This window comes from Nomascus leucogenys, chromosome 8, assembly GCF_006542625.1.
Source record: "Nomascus leucogenys isolate Asia chromosome 8, Asia_NLE_v1, whole genome shotgun sequence".
In the NCBI taxonomy this organism is placed as follows: Eukaryota; Metazoa; Chordata; class Mammalia; order Primates; family Hylobatidae; genus Nomascus; species Nomascus leucogenys.
In genome coordinates, this window is record NC_044388.1 from 27,823,626 (window position 1) to 27,839,303 (window position 15,678).

The following is a 15,678-nucleotide window of genomic DNA, read 5'->3' on the forward strand; positions in this document are numbered from 1 at the left end:
AGCAAGATGAAATGCCCAGAGGAGCCGACAGAGGTCACTGAGTTGGTAGCCAGCCAAGGTCCAAACCACATCCAAACTTTGTTTTTCTAGTTCTGAGTTCCCACTATCTTACAGAGTTGATGCCTTTGTATATACTCTTTGCAAAACCCATCTGCAGGTGTTCTAGGCACAGATTGGTGACTGTTTGAGGCTAGTGTGGGCCTCCCCAAAGAGCACTGCCAGGCACTCATAAACAAAAGGATTCAATAATCAAATGCAACTGGGAAATCAGTGTATATGATATAGAGCATACTAGACTAGTAAAAGCTCCAAAAGCCCTTGAGTGAGAAACAGAATGAATTCAGTTCAACCCAGAGTATCCAAAACTTGTTTGGCAACGCAGCCTTTCCCTCCCACATAATGGCACAAACAAGCCACCAGATTTGAGGACCCTCCCTGAAGAGGGTGAGCCAGGCTCCTTCACAATTATCGTGATGACAAAGACACAAAGATGAGAGGCAGCCACGTGTTTCCGTACACAAAGAAAAGGAAGTTGCTGTGCCTCTCTCATGCCCCGTGCCCCATCACGGGGAGGAGCTCCAGGACTTCCCCTGGCCAGTTCTGCCACCTGCACGTCTCAGAATCCCCTCAGTGCCCCCAAATCCAGTGGTGTGCTGAAACCAATTGTTAACGTTTCAGAAACAGTGTGAGTCAGTTGTTAAATCATCAGGAGCTTGAAATTAAATCACCACTCCCATGGTGGGAGTATTTATTTATACCATAAAAATCAGCAAACACTAGAAATCAGGACTCTCCCCACCCTTCTAGAAAGCTGGGTTACCAGCATACCACTGGCCCTGGGACACTTTTTGAAATTGTTGGAAAACTTGGGAGGGCTCTGATAGCTGAGCGCTGGGGGAGATAGGACACAGAAGTCCTTGCTCCAACCCTCCTGGATGAGAGGTGGGAATTGCACTAAATGATAATCTTCCAGATACAACCCCAAATGAGTCAGAGAGTGCCTCTTGGCCTGCTTACCTTGATATCTGTTACCAGCCAATGTCTCCAGAATCTCTGTCTGGGTTCTGCTCTGCTAGGGGCATCTGGATCCACCATCACCAGGATATAGGTTGCACCCTGTAACACATGTACCAAAAAGTAATGTAGGGTCATGGCTGAAATAGGAAAATACCACGGGGCAGACCTCCTTTTGCCGCCATTCCAGCCAAGAATGGCTGAGTAGCCCCTATGGCGTCCTATCCAGTTTATCCTTGCTCTTGTGACATGCCTCTCACATCACGTTTATTCTCAGAGAAATGGCATCTGTGAAGCAGACAGCAGGACTCATGGCTTCCTCTTTGTGAGGAAGAATAAATCCAACAAGATATATGTACCAAGCACCTGGGAGTTCCAAGCACTGTGCTGGGTGCCGTGGAGGAATCAAGGAAACCTAAAACAGGTCTCTGGTCCTCTCAAGAAGCATCCAGTGTAGTTGGAGTGACTTGTTTATCAATTCAACAAATACATGAGGACTTATTTTGTGTCAAGAATGGTACCTATCACAAAGAACACCAGGATTCATTCATCCCTTCAACAAGACTTTGCTGAACACCTACTATGTGCCAGAAGCTGCTCCAGGTGCCAGAAGGCAACAGAGCACAAGACAGTAAGGTCCATACTTTCAGGAAGCTTTTGTTCTAGGTGAAAGACACAGATAATAAAAATAAATAAATAAGCAAGGGAACGTGTGAGTAGTGCTACGATGAAAATAAAACAGGGTGGGATGAGAGGTGGGAAGTGTTCTGGAAGGAAAAAAATAGCTGCTATGAAGGTCTTCAGGTGGGAAAAAAGTAGGCTTTGAGGAGCAAGAAAGAGCACCATTGTGGCTAGGGACAAGCAAGGGGGAGGGTGGACATGGCAGGTGCGGGGGAGGGAGCAGGGGCCCGGCCACAGGAGGCTCTCTAGGCCTGGGTAGAGAGCGGGGTTTTATTCAAAGTGCAACACAGAACTGTTTCAGGGTTTCAGGCAGGACAGTGATATGCTCTGATTTATGCTTTTAGAGAATTCTTTTGGCTGCTGAGTAGAAAATGAATGATCTCCAAAGGCCAGAAAGGAGGCCAGGAGGCCAGTTAGGAGACTTGCAGTAGCATGGGAAGGATGATGGTATCTTGGGCTAGGATGGCAGCAATGGAGGCAGAAACAAATAGATGGGTCGGGGGAGTATTTTTAGGTAAAATAGGCAGGGTTTGCTGATAGATTCAATGGCAGGGCAGTAAGGAGGGGGATGGAGAAAGAGAATTTGAGGATGAATCCTGGGTTTCTGGCTTGAGCAACTGGACCATTTAATGGTACAAATAAGACTTGGAGAGGAGGCTGTTTGAAGGTGGACATTCAGAGTTCTTGTTTAGATATCTTGAGTTTGAAATACCCCTCAGAATATAGGTGTGCATGTCAGAGTCTGTAGTTCAGAGGAGAGATAAGGACTGGGTGAATAAATTTGGTAGTCACTGGTATAGAGATGGCCTTTAAATCAGTAGAGCAGACACAGAGAAGAAAAGAGGTCTCGTGGCTGAATTGTAAAACATGCTAACATTGAGAAGGGAGAATCAGGGAAAGGGGACTTTGGAGCCAAAAAGGTTGGGGGAACACCTGGAGAGCAGGTGTCACAAAAGCCAGTATAGAAAGTGTCTCCAGGAAGAGAAAGTGATCAGCTGTATCAAATGCTGCTAAAAGGTAGGGCCAGATGAGGACACAGATGTGATAATCTGATCTGACATCTTGGATATCACTGTTATCACGATAAGACCAGTTTCAGTGGAGTAGAAAGGACTGATGCTTGGTTGGAATAGGCTGAGCTGAGATGGGAGATGAGGAATTGGAGATAGCTATTGGAGACAGCTATTAGAAATAGCTATTAAAGATGATGATAAAAAGGGAAGTTTTGGTAGGAAGGACAGCTGAGACATGGAGTGGCTATAACTAAAGAGGAAAGAAGAGTCAAGATATTTGTTGTTGTTGTTGTTGTTGTTTTGTTATTTTTTGACTGAGTCTTGCTCTGTCGCCCAGGAGTGCAGTGGCCTGATCTCGGCTCACTGCAAGCTCTGCCTCCCGGGTTCACGCCGTTCTCCTGCCTCAGCCTCCCAAGTAGCTGGGACTACAAGTGCCCGCCACCACGCCTGGCTAATTTTTTGTATTTTTAGTAGAGATGGGGTTTCACCATGTTAGCCAGGCTGGTCTCAATCTCCTGATCTCATGATCCGCCTGCCTCGGCCTCCCAGAGTGCTGGAATTACAGGCGTGAGCCACCACGCCCGGCCCAAGATATTTTTTAAAGAGAGGGATGATGTTTGTAGACCAATAGAAATGGTCCAGTACAGAAAGGGAGGCAGAGATGACAGAAAGGAGGAAGGGGATCATTACAAGAGCTTTGGGAAGTGGGGAGGGGACAGGATCCAGAGTGAAAGTGAAGGGCTAGGTCTTGGGTAGACGCAGAGGATGTGGGTTCAGATGCAAGAGAATTGGAAGGTGAGATAGTGAGGAATGAGGAAAGTGTCTTCCGATTGCTTCTATTTTTCAATGAGTTAGAGGCAAGTTTATCAGAGGAAGAGGTATTATAGGAAGTTCGGGGACAGAGAAAAAGGTGTGAGATAGTCATTTGAGAGAGTGAGAAAATGAATATACCATAGGTATGTGGTAGGTTACTAGACAGTATTACATTTCACAGTTGCGTCCTTTTTAACTGTTCAAGTACAGGTGTGGAATATGTGGTAGTTGGATTTAACTTGGATGGGAACTTAGGTGTGAGTACGAAGGAAGAGAGGGAAGTGAGAGAGGAAAAAGTGAGTAAGATGAATGGAGTAAATGGAAAAGAGTCCTGGCCTTCCCCTTGACAGGGAGAGACAGGCACACCCTGTTGTTCTAAATGCTTTCTGATGTTCTAAATGCTTAAGCAGAGGAGTATTTATCAACCATGGAGGGGAAAGGGAAAAGGGAGATTAAATTTCCCTACCCCAGGAGTCCAGGAAGGCTGCAGAGTTGTCTTTTGAGCTTGATCTCAAAGGCAGGTAAAGTATCAGCAAAGTATCCGGAAAAGCACTCTCTAGGTACAGGTAAGGGCACGTGCAAAGGCAGGCGCAGGTGTTTGGGGAATGGCTGGGCCATAAGGCATCTGAAAAGAAATAGTAGGTGACAAAGCTGAAATAGGTATTGGGACCAGAGAACAGAAAGCTCTGTTATGTCATAAGTTGTTTAGAATTTATTATGCGATAGGACCCACTGAAATTGTTTGAACAGGCAACTCATATAATAAAACGTGTGCTTTGGAGCTGGGCATGGTGGCTCACATCTCTAATCCCAACACTTCGGGAGGCTGAGGTGGACTGATCACTTGAGCCCAGGAGTTCAAGACCCACCTGGGCAACATGGCAAAACCTTGTCTCTACAAAAAATACAAAAGCTAACCAGGCATGGTAGCCCATGCCTATGGTTCCAGCTACTCGGGAGGCTGAAGTGGAAGGATCACTTGAGCCCAGGAGGATGCAGTGAGCCATGACTGCACCACTATACTCCAGCTTGGATGACAGAGTGAGACCCTGTCTCAACAAACAAAAACACATGGGCTTTGGGAAGACACATGATGAGACATGATGAGGATAGAATAAAGGATGAAAAGCAGAGCAAAAAATCCAAACAACCCCTGAAAACTGCAATACGCTGGAGAAAGACCACAGGGATTTCCATTCAAATAGTAGTAATAGAAAGGACAGACATGTGTACTGCAGAACTCACAGCATGAGGTGACCGGGTAGGGCAGATGTGGGAGAGGAAGAAGCCAGGACGACTCTGAGATTCTGTCTTGGGCAGCTTGGTGATAATGGAGCCATGGATATTAGGGGTAGCAAAGTCAGGGGGACAATGAGGCAGTGAGTTTGGTGTTGAAACCTACAGGGAGAGATGCCCTGTAAATGAAGTTAGCGCTCTCTCAAGACTTGGCAAATGGGCAGTGGACATGGAGAGGGACAAATCTATAGATTCATGGATTGTCCGGGGAGAATCTGTAGAGTGAAAACAAAAGAAAGACTGTGGTGGAACTTGGGAACTCAAAGAGGGACAAGGAAGGGAGAAAGAGGCTGAGGAGGGCCGGGCGCGGTGGCTCACGCCTGTAATCCCAGCACTTTGGGAGACTGAGGTGGGCAGATCACGAGGTCAAGAGATTGAGACCATCCTGGCTAACACAGTGAAACCCCGTCTCTACTAAAAATATAAAAAATTAGCCGGGCGTGGTGGCGGGTGCTTGTAGTCCCAGCTACTCGGGAGGCTGAGGCAGGAGAATGGCGTGAACCCGGGAGGTGGAGCTTGCAGTGAGCCGAGATCGCGCCATTGTAGTCCAGCCTGGGCGACAGTGCAAGACCCTGTCTCAAAAAAAAAAAAAAAAAAAAAAAAAAAAGAAGAGGCTGAGGAGAAGAGAGTTCGGAAGAGAGCCAGGGGAGTTACCATCATAGATGCCAAGAGAGAAATGAAGGAAGGGATAAAGGTTGTGTCAGTATCACAGTCATCAAGGCAGATGAGGGCCACAAAGTGGTTGTTGGTTGTGACAATGAGGGGATCATGGACACCATTCCAAAAATGATTAAAGGAAAAAATATTGACTGTTGGATTTTAAGACCCAGAAGAAGCCAGAAACCACAGACTAGATGCTACAGGAAATTAAATCAGATAATGAGAAGATAAACCCAAGAAAATCTCCAAGGACTCAGAAGAAAAGAAAATAGTAGGTGAAAAGAAGGAATATATACTAAAGTGTGTGTGTGTGTGTGTGTGTGTGTGTGTGTAAAATCCCAATAGAATCCCATAAAGAGAAAACTGTACATAGTATCTGATACATCCAAGAAAGTAATAAGAAAATAAAAAGAAACAAAGTGTAAATATGGTAAAAGACGAAATGAAGAAATAAAGCCATATGCTCTCTCTCCTTTCCTTTCTTCTTCTTCTTTTTGTTTTTTTGCAAATGACACGATTGTCTACATGAGAAATTAAAAAAAATCAACTGGAAACAAAAGTAAAGTAATATTCAGTAAACTGTTACAAATTGTACACAAAACTGGTACTTTCTACATATTAACAATAGTCCTAAAGTATACATTTAAGATCCCATTAACAATGGTAACAAAAAATGTAAAATCAGTAAGAATGAGCTTGATGGTAAATGCAAGATTATATGAAGAAAACAAAAATATTATTGATACACATAAGAAAGAAACTTGAATAGATAGAAAAAGAAATACAATGCTTTTAAATTGAAATAATCATTTTGCAAAAATGTCAATAAACCTTTAATTTTTTAACCTGGCACAATTCCAATCAAAATCCTAAATAGATGTTTTGTGAACATCACAGAATAATTCTAAAGGTAATAACAAATGTAAAAAACAAGTAAATAAAAGAAAAATAATTATCCAAGGCAATATTGAGAAAGATAAAATAGGGATGATAATAATTTTGGAGATATTAACATATCTTAAGCTACAATAATTAGAACAATATGGTGTTGATTAATACATACATAAGTAAAGTAATCAAAATAGAAAATCCGGGCAGAAAGTCAAGTTTTCAATATATGTATATTTACTATATGATAGTTATAATTTAAAATGTTATTTAATATATGACAAAGTAATTTCAGATCGGTGGGGAAAAAATAGATTATTTTATAAATGATATTGGGAAAACTGGCTCACTATGTGGAATAAATAAACTTAGGTCCCTATTTCTTTCATACACCAGAAAACTTCCATATTTAAATATGAAAATGAAAAACAAGCTTTCAAACTGGTTTAATAACATAATATTAAATTTATGCAATGGAACACTCTGTTAGAGTTAGATCTTTATATACTCATATAAGAAATTATCTAAAATATACTAGTATGTGAAATAAGTAAGTTACAGAATAATGTGCATGATGTCTCAAATGTGCAGGAAAACTTTATATATCTAACTATATATATATATCTTTATAGATATATTTGCATATGCATAGAAAATGTCTGAAAAAATACACACCAAACTGTTAACAGTAAATGTCATGAAGGGAAGATTGATATATCTAACTAGATATAATTTTGACTCTTTTATATGGCAAAAAAAGTCCAAAATAAAATTCAAAGACAATAAACTGAGGGCAAATATTTGCAATATCTATGAAAAAATGTGAATATCTTTAATATACAAAGTACTCTTTAAATCCATAAAAAAAGACTAATAACTCAATAGAAAAATGGATGAACAGGATGAATGGGTAACTCATAAAATAAGAAATACAAATGATCAAAAACCATATGAACAAGTTTACTAGTCATAAAAGGTATGCAAAAAATAAGATCCAATCTTTGCCCATAAAATTAACAAAAGTTTTAATGTTTATCTCGAGTTTTTAAGGTATGAAGAAACAATGGGTAGACCCCCAAATCCTGTGAATTCTATAATGTCATTGTCTATTTTTTAAAGAGGAGAGAAGACCAAAACCGCATATCGTACACATGTATATGACTCTATGGAAAGAAAACCAGAAAAATAGAAAGTTAAATGCTGACCGATGATCTCTAAATGATGGGATAATTATGAACTTTATTTTCTTCTTTGTGGTTTTTTGCATTTCCCAAAGTTCATGCAATAAAATGCATTGCTTTTATACTTAGACAAAAAGATTTGCACTCAAGAAAAAAAAGAGTCATGGTGAGAAGTCCCAGAACCCTCATTCTTCTCCTGTTCAAACAATAGCCAAGGGAAGTCTTCTCGGTGGCAGACTGCTTTCCCTCCCTGCCCTGATGTTCCCCGTGGCCCCTCCTGTCCCTAACCCTACACTGCTGCCTGATTCTTTAGGGCAGCGCTCCCCAACCTTTTTGGCACCAGGAACTGGTTTCGTGGAAGACAATTTTTCCCCAGATGAGGGTGGGGGGTAGTTTCAGGTTGATTCAAGCACGTTACATTTATTGTGCACTTTAGTTTTATTATTATTACATTATAATCGATAATGAAATAATTATAAACTCATTGTAATGTAGAATCGGTGGACACCCTGAGCTTGTTTTCCTGCGACTAGAGGGTCCCATGTGGAGGTGATGGGAGACAGTGACAGATCATCAGGCATTAGATTCCCATAAAGAGCGTTGCAACCTAGATTCCTTGCATGTACAGTTCACAATAGGGTTTGTGCTCCTATGAGACTGTAATGCCGCAGCCAAACTGATAGGAGGTGGAGCCCAGGTGGTAACAGGAACGATGGGGAGTGGCTGTAAATATGGATAAAGCTGCACTCACTGGCCCACCATTTCCCTCCTGCTGTGTGGCCCAGCTCCTAACAGGCCGTGGACTGGTACTGGGGGTTGGGGACCCCTGCTGTAGGGTGAGTCTGCATTGCAGGGCACTGCTGCAGATGGTCATATCCTGAGGTTTACCCTAGATCCCCTCTCTGCTAAGCAGCCCCATAAGAGACGTTTTCAAAGACTTCTGTGGTGGTCTTGCAGATCTCCCTCAATGCAATCAGGGAGCTGGGTCCCAGACCTTTCATGACCCTCACTGCCAACAGAAGCTCCTTAGCAAATGTTTGGCAGAGGTGGCAAAGGAGTGGTTGTTCACCAAAGAAAGTGGAAAATAACCTATTCAAGAGCTTAGCCCTTAGCCAGACTCCTTGAAGGTGGGCCCAGGTCCCCACCCACTTCTGCAGGTCCATGGAGCTGACAGGATGGAGTAGTGTTGGGAGGAGATCAGCACATCTTCCTTCTGGCAGGTGAAACTAATTTCTGACTATGGCAGCCCATTCTTTAAGCACAGCCAAGACAGAAGAACATGCCATCAACACTTCCAACAAGGGAAGTGAATCTAGGGAATTTTATACTTGCCACATGTTTTCTTGCCTAGGATAGAGACTGTTTTATACTTCTGTAGGGGTATAGACCTAGTAAAACGCCAGCCTTTTTAGGTGCCCATGAACGCTTATTACACCATGGACTGGTGGTTCTTAGTGAATTCCTTCTCTTTTCTGGCTTGCTCCTAAAAGATGAGGTAGCTGAGCCAGGTGATCTACTTTCCCTCGGGTTCTAACATCCACATGGTGGATTCTGAGCTATCTAGACATACCGTAAAAATAAGACTGCTTATATGATCCAGCAATCACACTTTGGGGGATAGAAATCCAGGTGTCACTGCAGCACTATTCACAATAGCCAGGATGAGGAAACAACAGGATGTCTATCAACAGATGAATGGATAAATAAAATGTAGTATATCCATACAATGGAACACTATTCAGCCTTCAAAAGGAAATACTGCAGTTGGTGACAACATGGATAAACCTTGAGGTTATTATGCTAAGTGAAACAAGCCAGTCATCAAAGGACAAATATTGTGTGATTCCACTTACATGATATATCTAAAATAGTCAAACCACAGAAGCAGAGAGGAATGGTGGTTGCCAGGGATGGAGTGGGGTGGTGGGAGGACATGGGGAGTTGCTAATTGATGAGTATAGACTTTCAGTCATGAAAGAAATTATAGAAAGCTTGGTGTACAATACTGTGTCCATATTTAACAATATTGTATTGTACACTCAAAAATCTTTTGAGTATATCTCAAGGTAAGTGTTCTTATCACAATAAGATAAAATAAAAATAAACCAATCCCACTTGAAGAAGGCAGGATGAAATCCAAGTTCTTTCCAAAGACGCTGCACACCTCAAAGCCTGACAGCATGCTCTGCTGGCCAGGCTGCGGGGAAACTGAGGCTGCATGCATTGTTGTAGGAATGCACAATATGAGTGATGTGCCTTTTGACTCAGTGATCCCATTTCTGTGATTTTTCCAACTAAAGATATCTGCACACTTATGAAATGACTTGTATATAAGGTTATTCATTTCAGCCCTGTCTGTCACAGTAGAAAATAAGTGAAAATTGTTGGAAATAACTCAAGTGTCCATCAGCTGGGGATTGGTTAATAAACAATGATACATACTCAGAGTGGAAAACTTCGTAACTGTAAAAACACAGTGAAGATCTCTAAGATCTGATATGAAAAGCTCTCCAGGATAACTTTAGTGTAAAAAGCAAGGTGCAGAACAGCATATATATTACTTTACTTTTATATAAGAAGGATAAAATAAGATGTTTCTTCACATTTGCTTGTATTTACATAAACAAACTCTGGAAGGGTGCTTAAAAAACTAAGAGAGGCTGTGGGTGGTGGTATGGATATGGGTAGATGAGATAGAGACATCTATATGTGTGTTCTATCATTCTGATTTTTAAAGCCATGTGAATACATATTACCTGCTAAAAATAAACCAAACTTATAAAATAAGGTGGAATGTGCAGCAGTCACATAATATTTTGGAGGTGTATCATCGTTATCCTGGAGACATCAGTCTCTAGTTCTCTTTCACTGATGCTGAGAGGTAAAGAGGGATGGCCTTGTCCCTTTGCAGCAAGGAGAGCTCAGGGAATCCTCATTCCACTTTTGAAGGTTATTTGGGGGAAGGGCAACTGCTGGAATAGGACCCTGGGCGCTATGGAGCAGGGCATGAGCAAGGTGTAGGAAGCCACATTAACAAATCAGAGTACTTTGGGATGATGATGATGACATAGAAGCAGAATTAGATCTGGATTTGTCCAGATAAAGTTTTAAAAAACAGCTATACGGAGGTATAGTTTACATATAATAAACTTCACCCCTTTTAAGTGTACATTTCAATGATATTTTGAAAATGTACAAAGTTGTGCAACTATCACCTTAATCTAAATTTAGAACATTTTTATCATCCCAGAAAGAAATTTTGTACTAAGTATGCAGTCATTCCCTATTCCCCCCGCCAGCTCCAGGCAACCATTCATCTACTTTCTGTCTCTGTAATCTCCTTTTTGCCCTTCCTGGGCATTTAATATAAATGGAATCATAATACTTCTTTTTTTTTGTGCTGTCATCTTTTACTCAGCATAATGTTTTTGAGGTTCATCCATGCTGTACATGTGTCAGTACTTCATTCCTCTTTATTGTAGAATAATATTTCATTGTATGGAGAGAGACCACATTTGTTTATCCAATTGATGGACATTTGGTTTATTTCCACTTTGGCTATTATGAATAATGCTGCTGTGAACATTTGCTGTAAGTCTCTGTGCGAACACTTGTTTTCATTTCTCTTGGTTGGATGTCTAGAGTGGAACTGCTGGGTCATATTGTAAATTTATGTTTAACATTTTAAGAAACTACCAAACTGTTTTTCAAAGTGGTTGCTCCATCTTACAATCCCACCAGCAGTGTATGAAAGTTCTAGTTTTTCCACATCTTTGTTAACCCTTACAATTGTCTGTCTTTTGATTGTGGCCATGCTAGTGGGTGTAAACCGGTATCTCATGTTTTTAATTTGCATTTCCCTAAGGCCTAGTGATGTTGAGTTTCTTTTCATGTCCTTATTGACTATTTGCATATCTTTGGTGAAATGTCTATGTCGGTTTCTTGCCCATTTAAAAATTGGATTATTTATCTTCTAAAATTGGATTATCTATCCAGAAATAATTTTAATAGGTGTGTCCCAACTGGGAGTAAGAGAAAATGGAGGCAGCAGGGTGAGTGGAAAGCAAGATGGCAGCAAGTATTTCCATAGATGGGAGAGGGGCTACCCAGCTGGAACTCTGCTCTGATCAGCTGTCAGGGCTGGACTTGCCTCATTCTTGAACTTCTGGTTTCCGGCCTCAATCCCCATCTGTACATGTGGTTGTACAATGCCTTTCCCTCCCCTGCCTTCCCAGCCATCGGTCCTCAACCACATCATTGTGCCTGAAATGTTATTTTCTTCTTTGTCTCTGAGCCAGTCCTATTTTCCTCCTCTATCTCTAAACCCTTCCATTCTTTGCTCTGGAGCTGCCACTGACAACAAGCCATCTCCCCTCCATCCTCTCTCTCCAACAATTGCTCTCTACCTCTTTGTGTTTTGCTGGCTTTCCCCTGAAGATCCCCTTCCCCTCACTGCTCTCTTGTGGCATGTGTTCTCTCACACCCCATAAACCCCAGGGTCAGGAGGTTGGGTAAATGCCATTGCACCCTGTTGCCTTCTCTGTGGCACACGCCATTAGTTGAATACATCCTCTGTCTTGGTTGCTGTCATCTATGACTTCTTGGTTGCTACATTCACCAAAGACAATGGCACCTGCTCCCAGTCTCCTTCTTGTCCTTGAGTCTTGCTCTTACTCTGGTGACTTTAGCAAACATGTGGAACACCCACCCAACACCATGGCCTCTCTGGTTCCTAGGTCTTTCCATCTAGGGCAATCTTTCCCTCTCTATCTCAACCATCAACTTCCACAGCCACACCCTGAAGCTGCTTGTCATCCCCCAAACTGCTCCACCTCCAAAAATCAGTAATCCTGGCCATAACCCCCTCTCTCTCCAGCTTGCTTCTTCAACTATGTCTACTGGGAGTAGTCTTCAACCTCAATGGGGACCTCCAGGCCACTGATAACTCCTTTCTCAAAGCCCATCAGTGGGAGCTGATAATTTTGCATGGCAGCGATTTTCTTCACTTGTGTCTTAATCAGCTTAAATGGCCAGAACCTGAATTCCCTTGTCTTCTGTCATTTGAACATTTTCTTGACAAAACCCTTTCCTTTACTTCCATGTGTGACCTGAGCAGTGAGTGCTGCAGAAGAAAGTCACATCACAGAAGAGATTGGCCCCACCCTATATTTTTGGCTACCAGCTTCATTACAGGCTCTGAATGCCACTCCAAATTTCTCTGGTCAACTTGCCCTCCCATCCTTACTCATGACTTTCCAATATTTCAAGGCTTCTCCAATATCCTTAAATCTCCAATCTGCAATCTCCCCTAACTCCCCTGACCCCTCTCTTAGCAGGTAACATTCTCTTTGATGACTTCTCAAAGGAAATTGAAGCCATCAAATAGTAAGTCCTTCAAGATCCTCTTCAAGGCTTGCAAGCCCCCAGTGCATCTGTCCCCAACCTCTTCTTCTCCTCTCCCATTGTCTTAGAGAAGCTGAGAGGCTCAAGTCCCAAGAAGGAAGAGATTGCTTCCTCTGTCATGCTTTGGACCCTCTCCCTGTCATCAGCAATACCTTCTCTCTCTTGAATATTCCATTCTCCTTTTCCTCCTCATCAATAAAACATGGCCAAGTCTCTTTCATCTTTAAAGACATCTTCCTTGGCCCCATATCCTCCCCTGCTTTTCCCCTATCCTTGTCTCCTCCCTGCTTCACAGGCAAAATCCACGCAATAACTGTCAACACCCTCAGCCTCTGTTTCCTTACTTCCCACTAACTCCTTAATCCAATCTGCCCCCATCGCTTCTGCTGCAGCCCTTGCTAAGATCACCACCTCCATGTCACCAAATCCAAGGGGTGTTCTCCAATCCTCATCACACTTGGCATCTCAGCTGCAGTTGACACGGCAGCCCACCCCTTCTTTATAGCAATACCTTCTTCCCATGACTTCTGTGCTTCCACCCCATTCTTCTTCCTCAAGCCTTGTTTTCCCCACTGCTGGGTCCTAGGCTGTCTTTTTTTTTTTTTTTTTTTTAAACAGAGTCTCGCTCTTGTTGCCAGGCTGAAGTGCAGTGGTGCGATCTCAGCTCACTGCAATCTCCACCTCCCGGGTTCAAGTGATTCCCCTGCCTCAGCCTCCCGAGTAGCTAGGATTACAGGCGCACACCACCATGCCTGGCTATTTTTTTTTTTTTTTTTTGTATTTTAGTAGAGATGGGGTTTCACCATGTTGGCCAGGATGTTCTCAATCTCCTGACCTCGTGATCCGCCCACCTCGGCCTCCCAAAGGGCTGGGATTACAGGCATGAGCCATTGCGACTGGCCAGCTATCTTCTTTTATCACCCTAACCTCCTACTGAGGAACATCAACCCACAGCCACATTTATTTCTCTAAACCAGAGCTCTCCTCTGAGATCCAGACCCTATGTCCAATGACCCACTTTCCATCTTCCTTTGACTGTTTCAGAGCACCTCACATTCATCATGTCCAACATTGCCCGGTATTCTAGAGTTTCCTATTTTGGCAGATAAAGGCACCCTCCATCTGGAAACGCAAACTAGAAACCGGGGCACCATCTTTGCCATGCTCCTCCCTCTTTTCCTCCTCTTCCAATCCACCACCAATTCTTGTCAATGCAGCCTCTCAAACAGCTCTCAAATCCACCCATTTCCCCCGCCCCCCATCACCACTACCACCACATCAACCATCATCTTTTGTCTTGGCTACTGGAATAGCCTCCTAACTGGTCTCTTTGAAACCCTAGGCAATTTTCTACCCTGATCCAGAGTATTTTTTTCAAAACACAAATAGATCATGTGATCCTGCTGCTTAAAATCCTTCTCTGGCTTCCCTTGGATCCTTAATGTGTTCTACACGGTGTTACACAATTTGGCCCTGCAACCAGCCCACTGTCCTTGTCATCTTGTACACGTTCTCCTGCACTCTGTATTCTAGTTTCATGGGGCTTCCTATTTCTAGGGTTCACTCTGCTCCCTCCCCACTCATCACCTTCGCATATGTTTTCTCTATGTCTAGAACACCCCATTCCTGGAACTAGTTAACTTTCATTCATTCTTCAGAACTCAGTTCAAGGTCATTTCTCCGGAGAAGAGTTCCTGAGCCCCATTCTAGGTTATGTTCCTTTGTTAATCATCCTTGCATTTCTTTCCCTCTGATGCTCATCTCAGTTTATAATCAGTAATACAGTAATCAGCATAGTTTTTGATTAATATCAGTGTCCCCCGCAAGAGTATGACCCCCTTGAAAGCAGGGATGGTGTCTATTTCTGCTTGCCATTATGTTCCCAGTAGAGCACAGTGTCTGCACACAGTAGACACTCAATAAATATTTTTGAATAAATAAATTATATATTGTGCCTGGCCCAGGTAGTTCCATTGTTCATTCATTCATTCATTCATTCATTCAACAAGCATTGATTGAGCCTTTTTCATATACTAAGCACCATGCTAGTGGCTTGGGATAAGAGATGAGAGAGGCACAGCCTCTGCCTTTGAGGACATAGTAGCCTATGAGGGGAGTTGGATATGTGTGCAGAGGGTCCAAAGACCCTCTGTGCTGTAACCAGGCATATACGTAGCACTGGAGAAGCAAACCTAATGAGGTGATGAACCCTGCTCAGGGTGACCAAATAAAGACCGGCAGAGGATGCTACCACTGAGCTGGTCCTGCAGAGTGGACTGTGCTCAGGAGGGAAGGCCATGCCTGGCAAAGGAAGCAGCACATCCACAGGCAGGGAGAAACAAGTTGTGTTGTGTGTCTGGAGGGTGGAGTTCACAAGGCCAAGAGGTGAAGTGGAGTGCCAGCGGATGAGCCCAGCAAGATTGATGAGGGCAGATGAGCATGTGCCAGGGGAAGTTTGTAGATGCAGGGGGGCAGGGGCAGGGGACAAAAAGGGGTGACATGATCAGGGCTGGATTGTAGAGAGAGAATTCCTGCATGCGATGTGGTGGAGGCAGATAAGAATGGGCACAATAAAGGCCAGCGGGGGCTAGCAGACCAATTCATGTGAGGGATGGGTCAGCATGGCACAAAAGTGGTAATTCCTGGAGGCAGACCAGCATGCGACACCCTCTGTAGTGCAGCAATGCTGATAGGGGCTGCATGTTTGTATCTCCAAAAATGTGTATGTG

General features: G+C 43.0%; 1 protein-coding gene across 4 annotated transcripts in view; it reads right to left on the minus strand.

Annotated features, from left to right (window-relative positions):
• The window catches only part of PEBP4 (phosphatidylethanolamine binding protein 4), a 289,209-nt gene that overhangs the window by 107,003 nt on the left and 166,528 nt on the right, over positions 1 to 15,678 (minus strand). For all 4 annotated transcript variants that reach the window (XM_030816974.1, XM_030816976.1, XM_030816975.1 and 1 more), the window contains one exon: positions 1,018 to 1,116. In XM_030816974.1, coding sequence (XP_030672834.1) covers positions 1,018 to 1,116 — 99 coding nt within the window. The remainder of the gene's footprint in view (positions 1 to 1,017; positions 1,117 to 15,678) is intronic.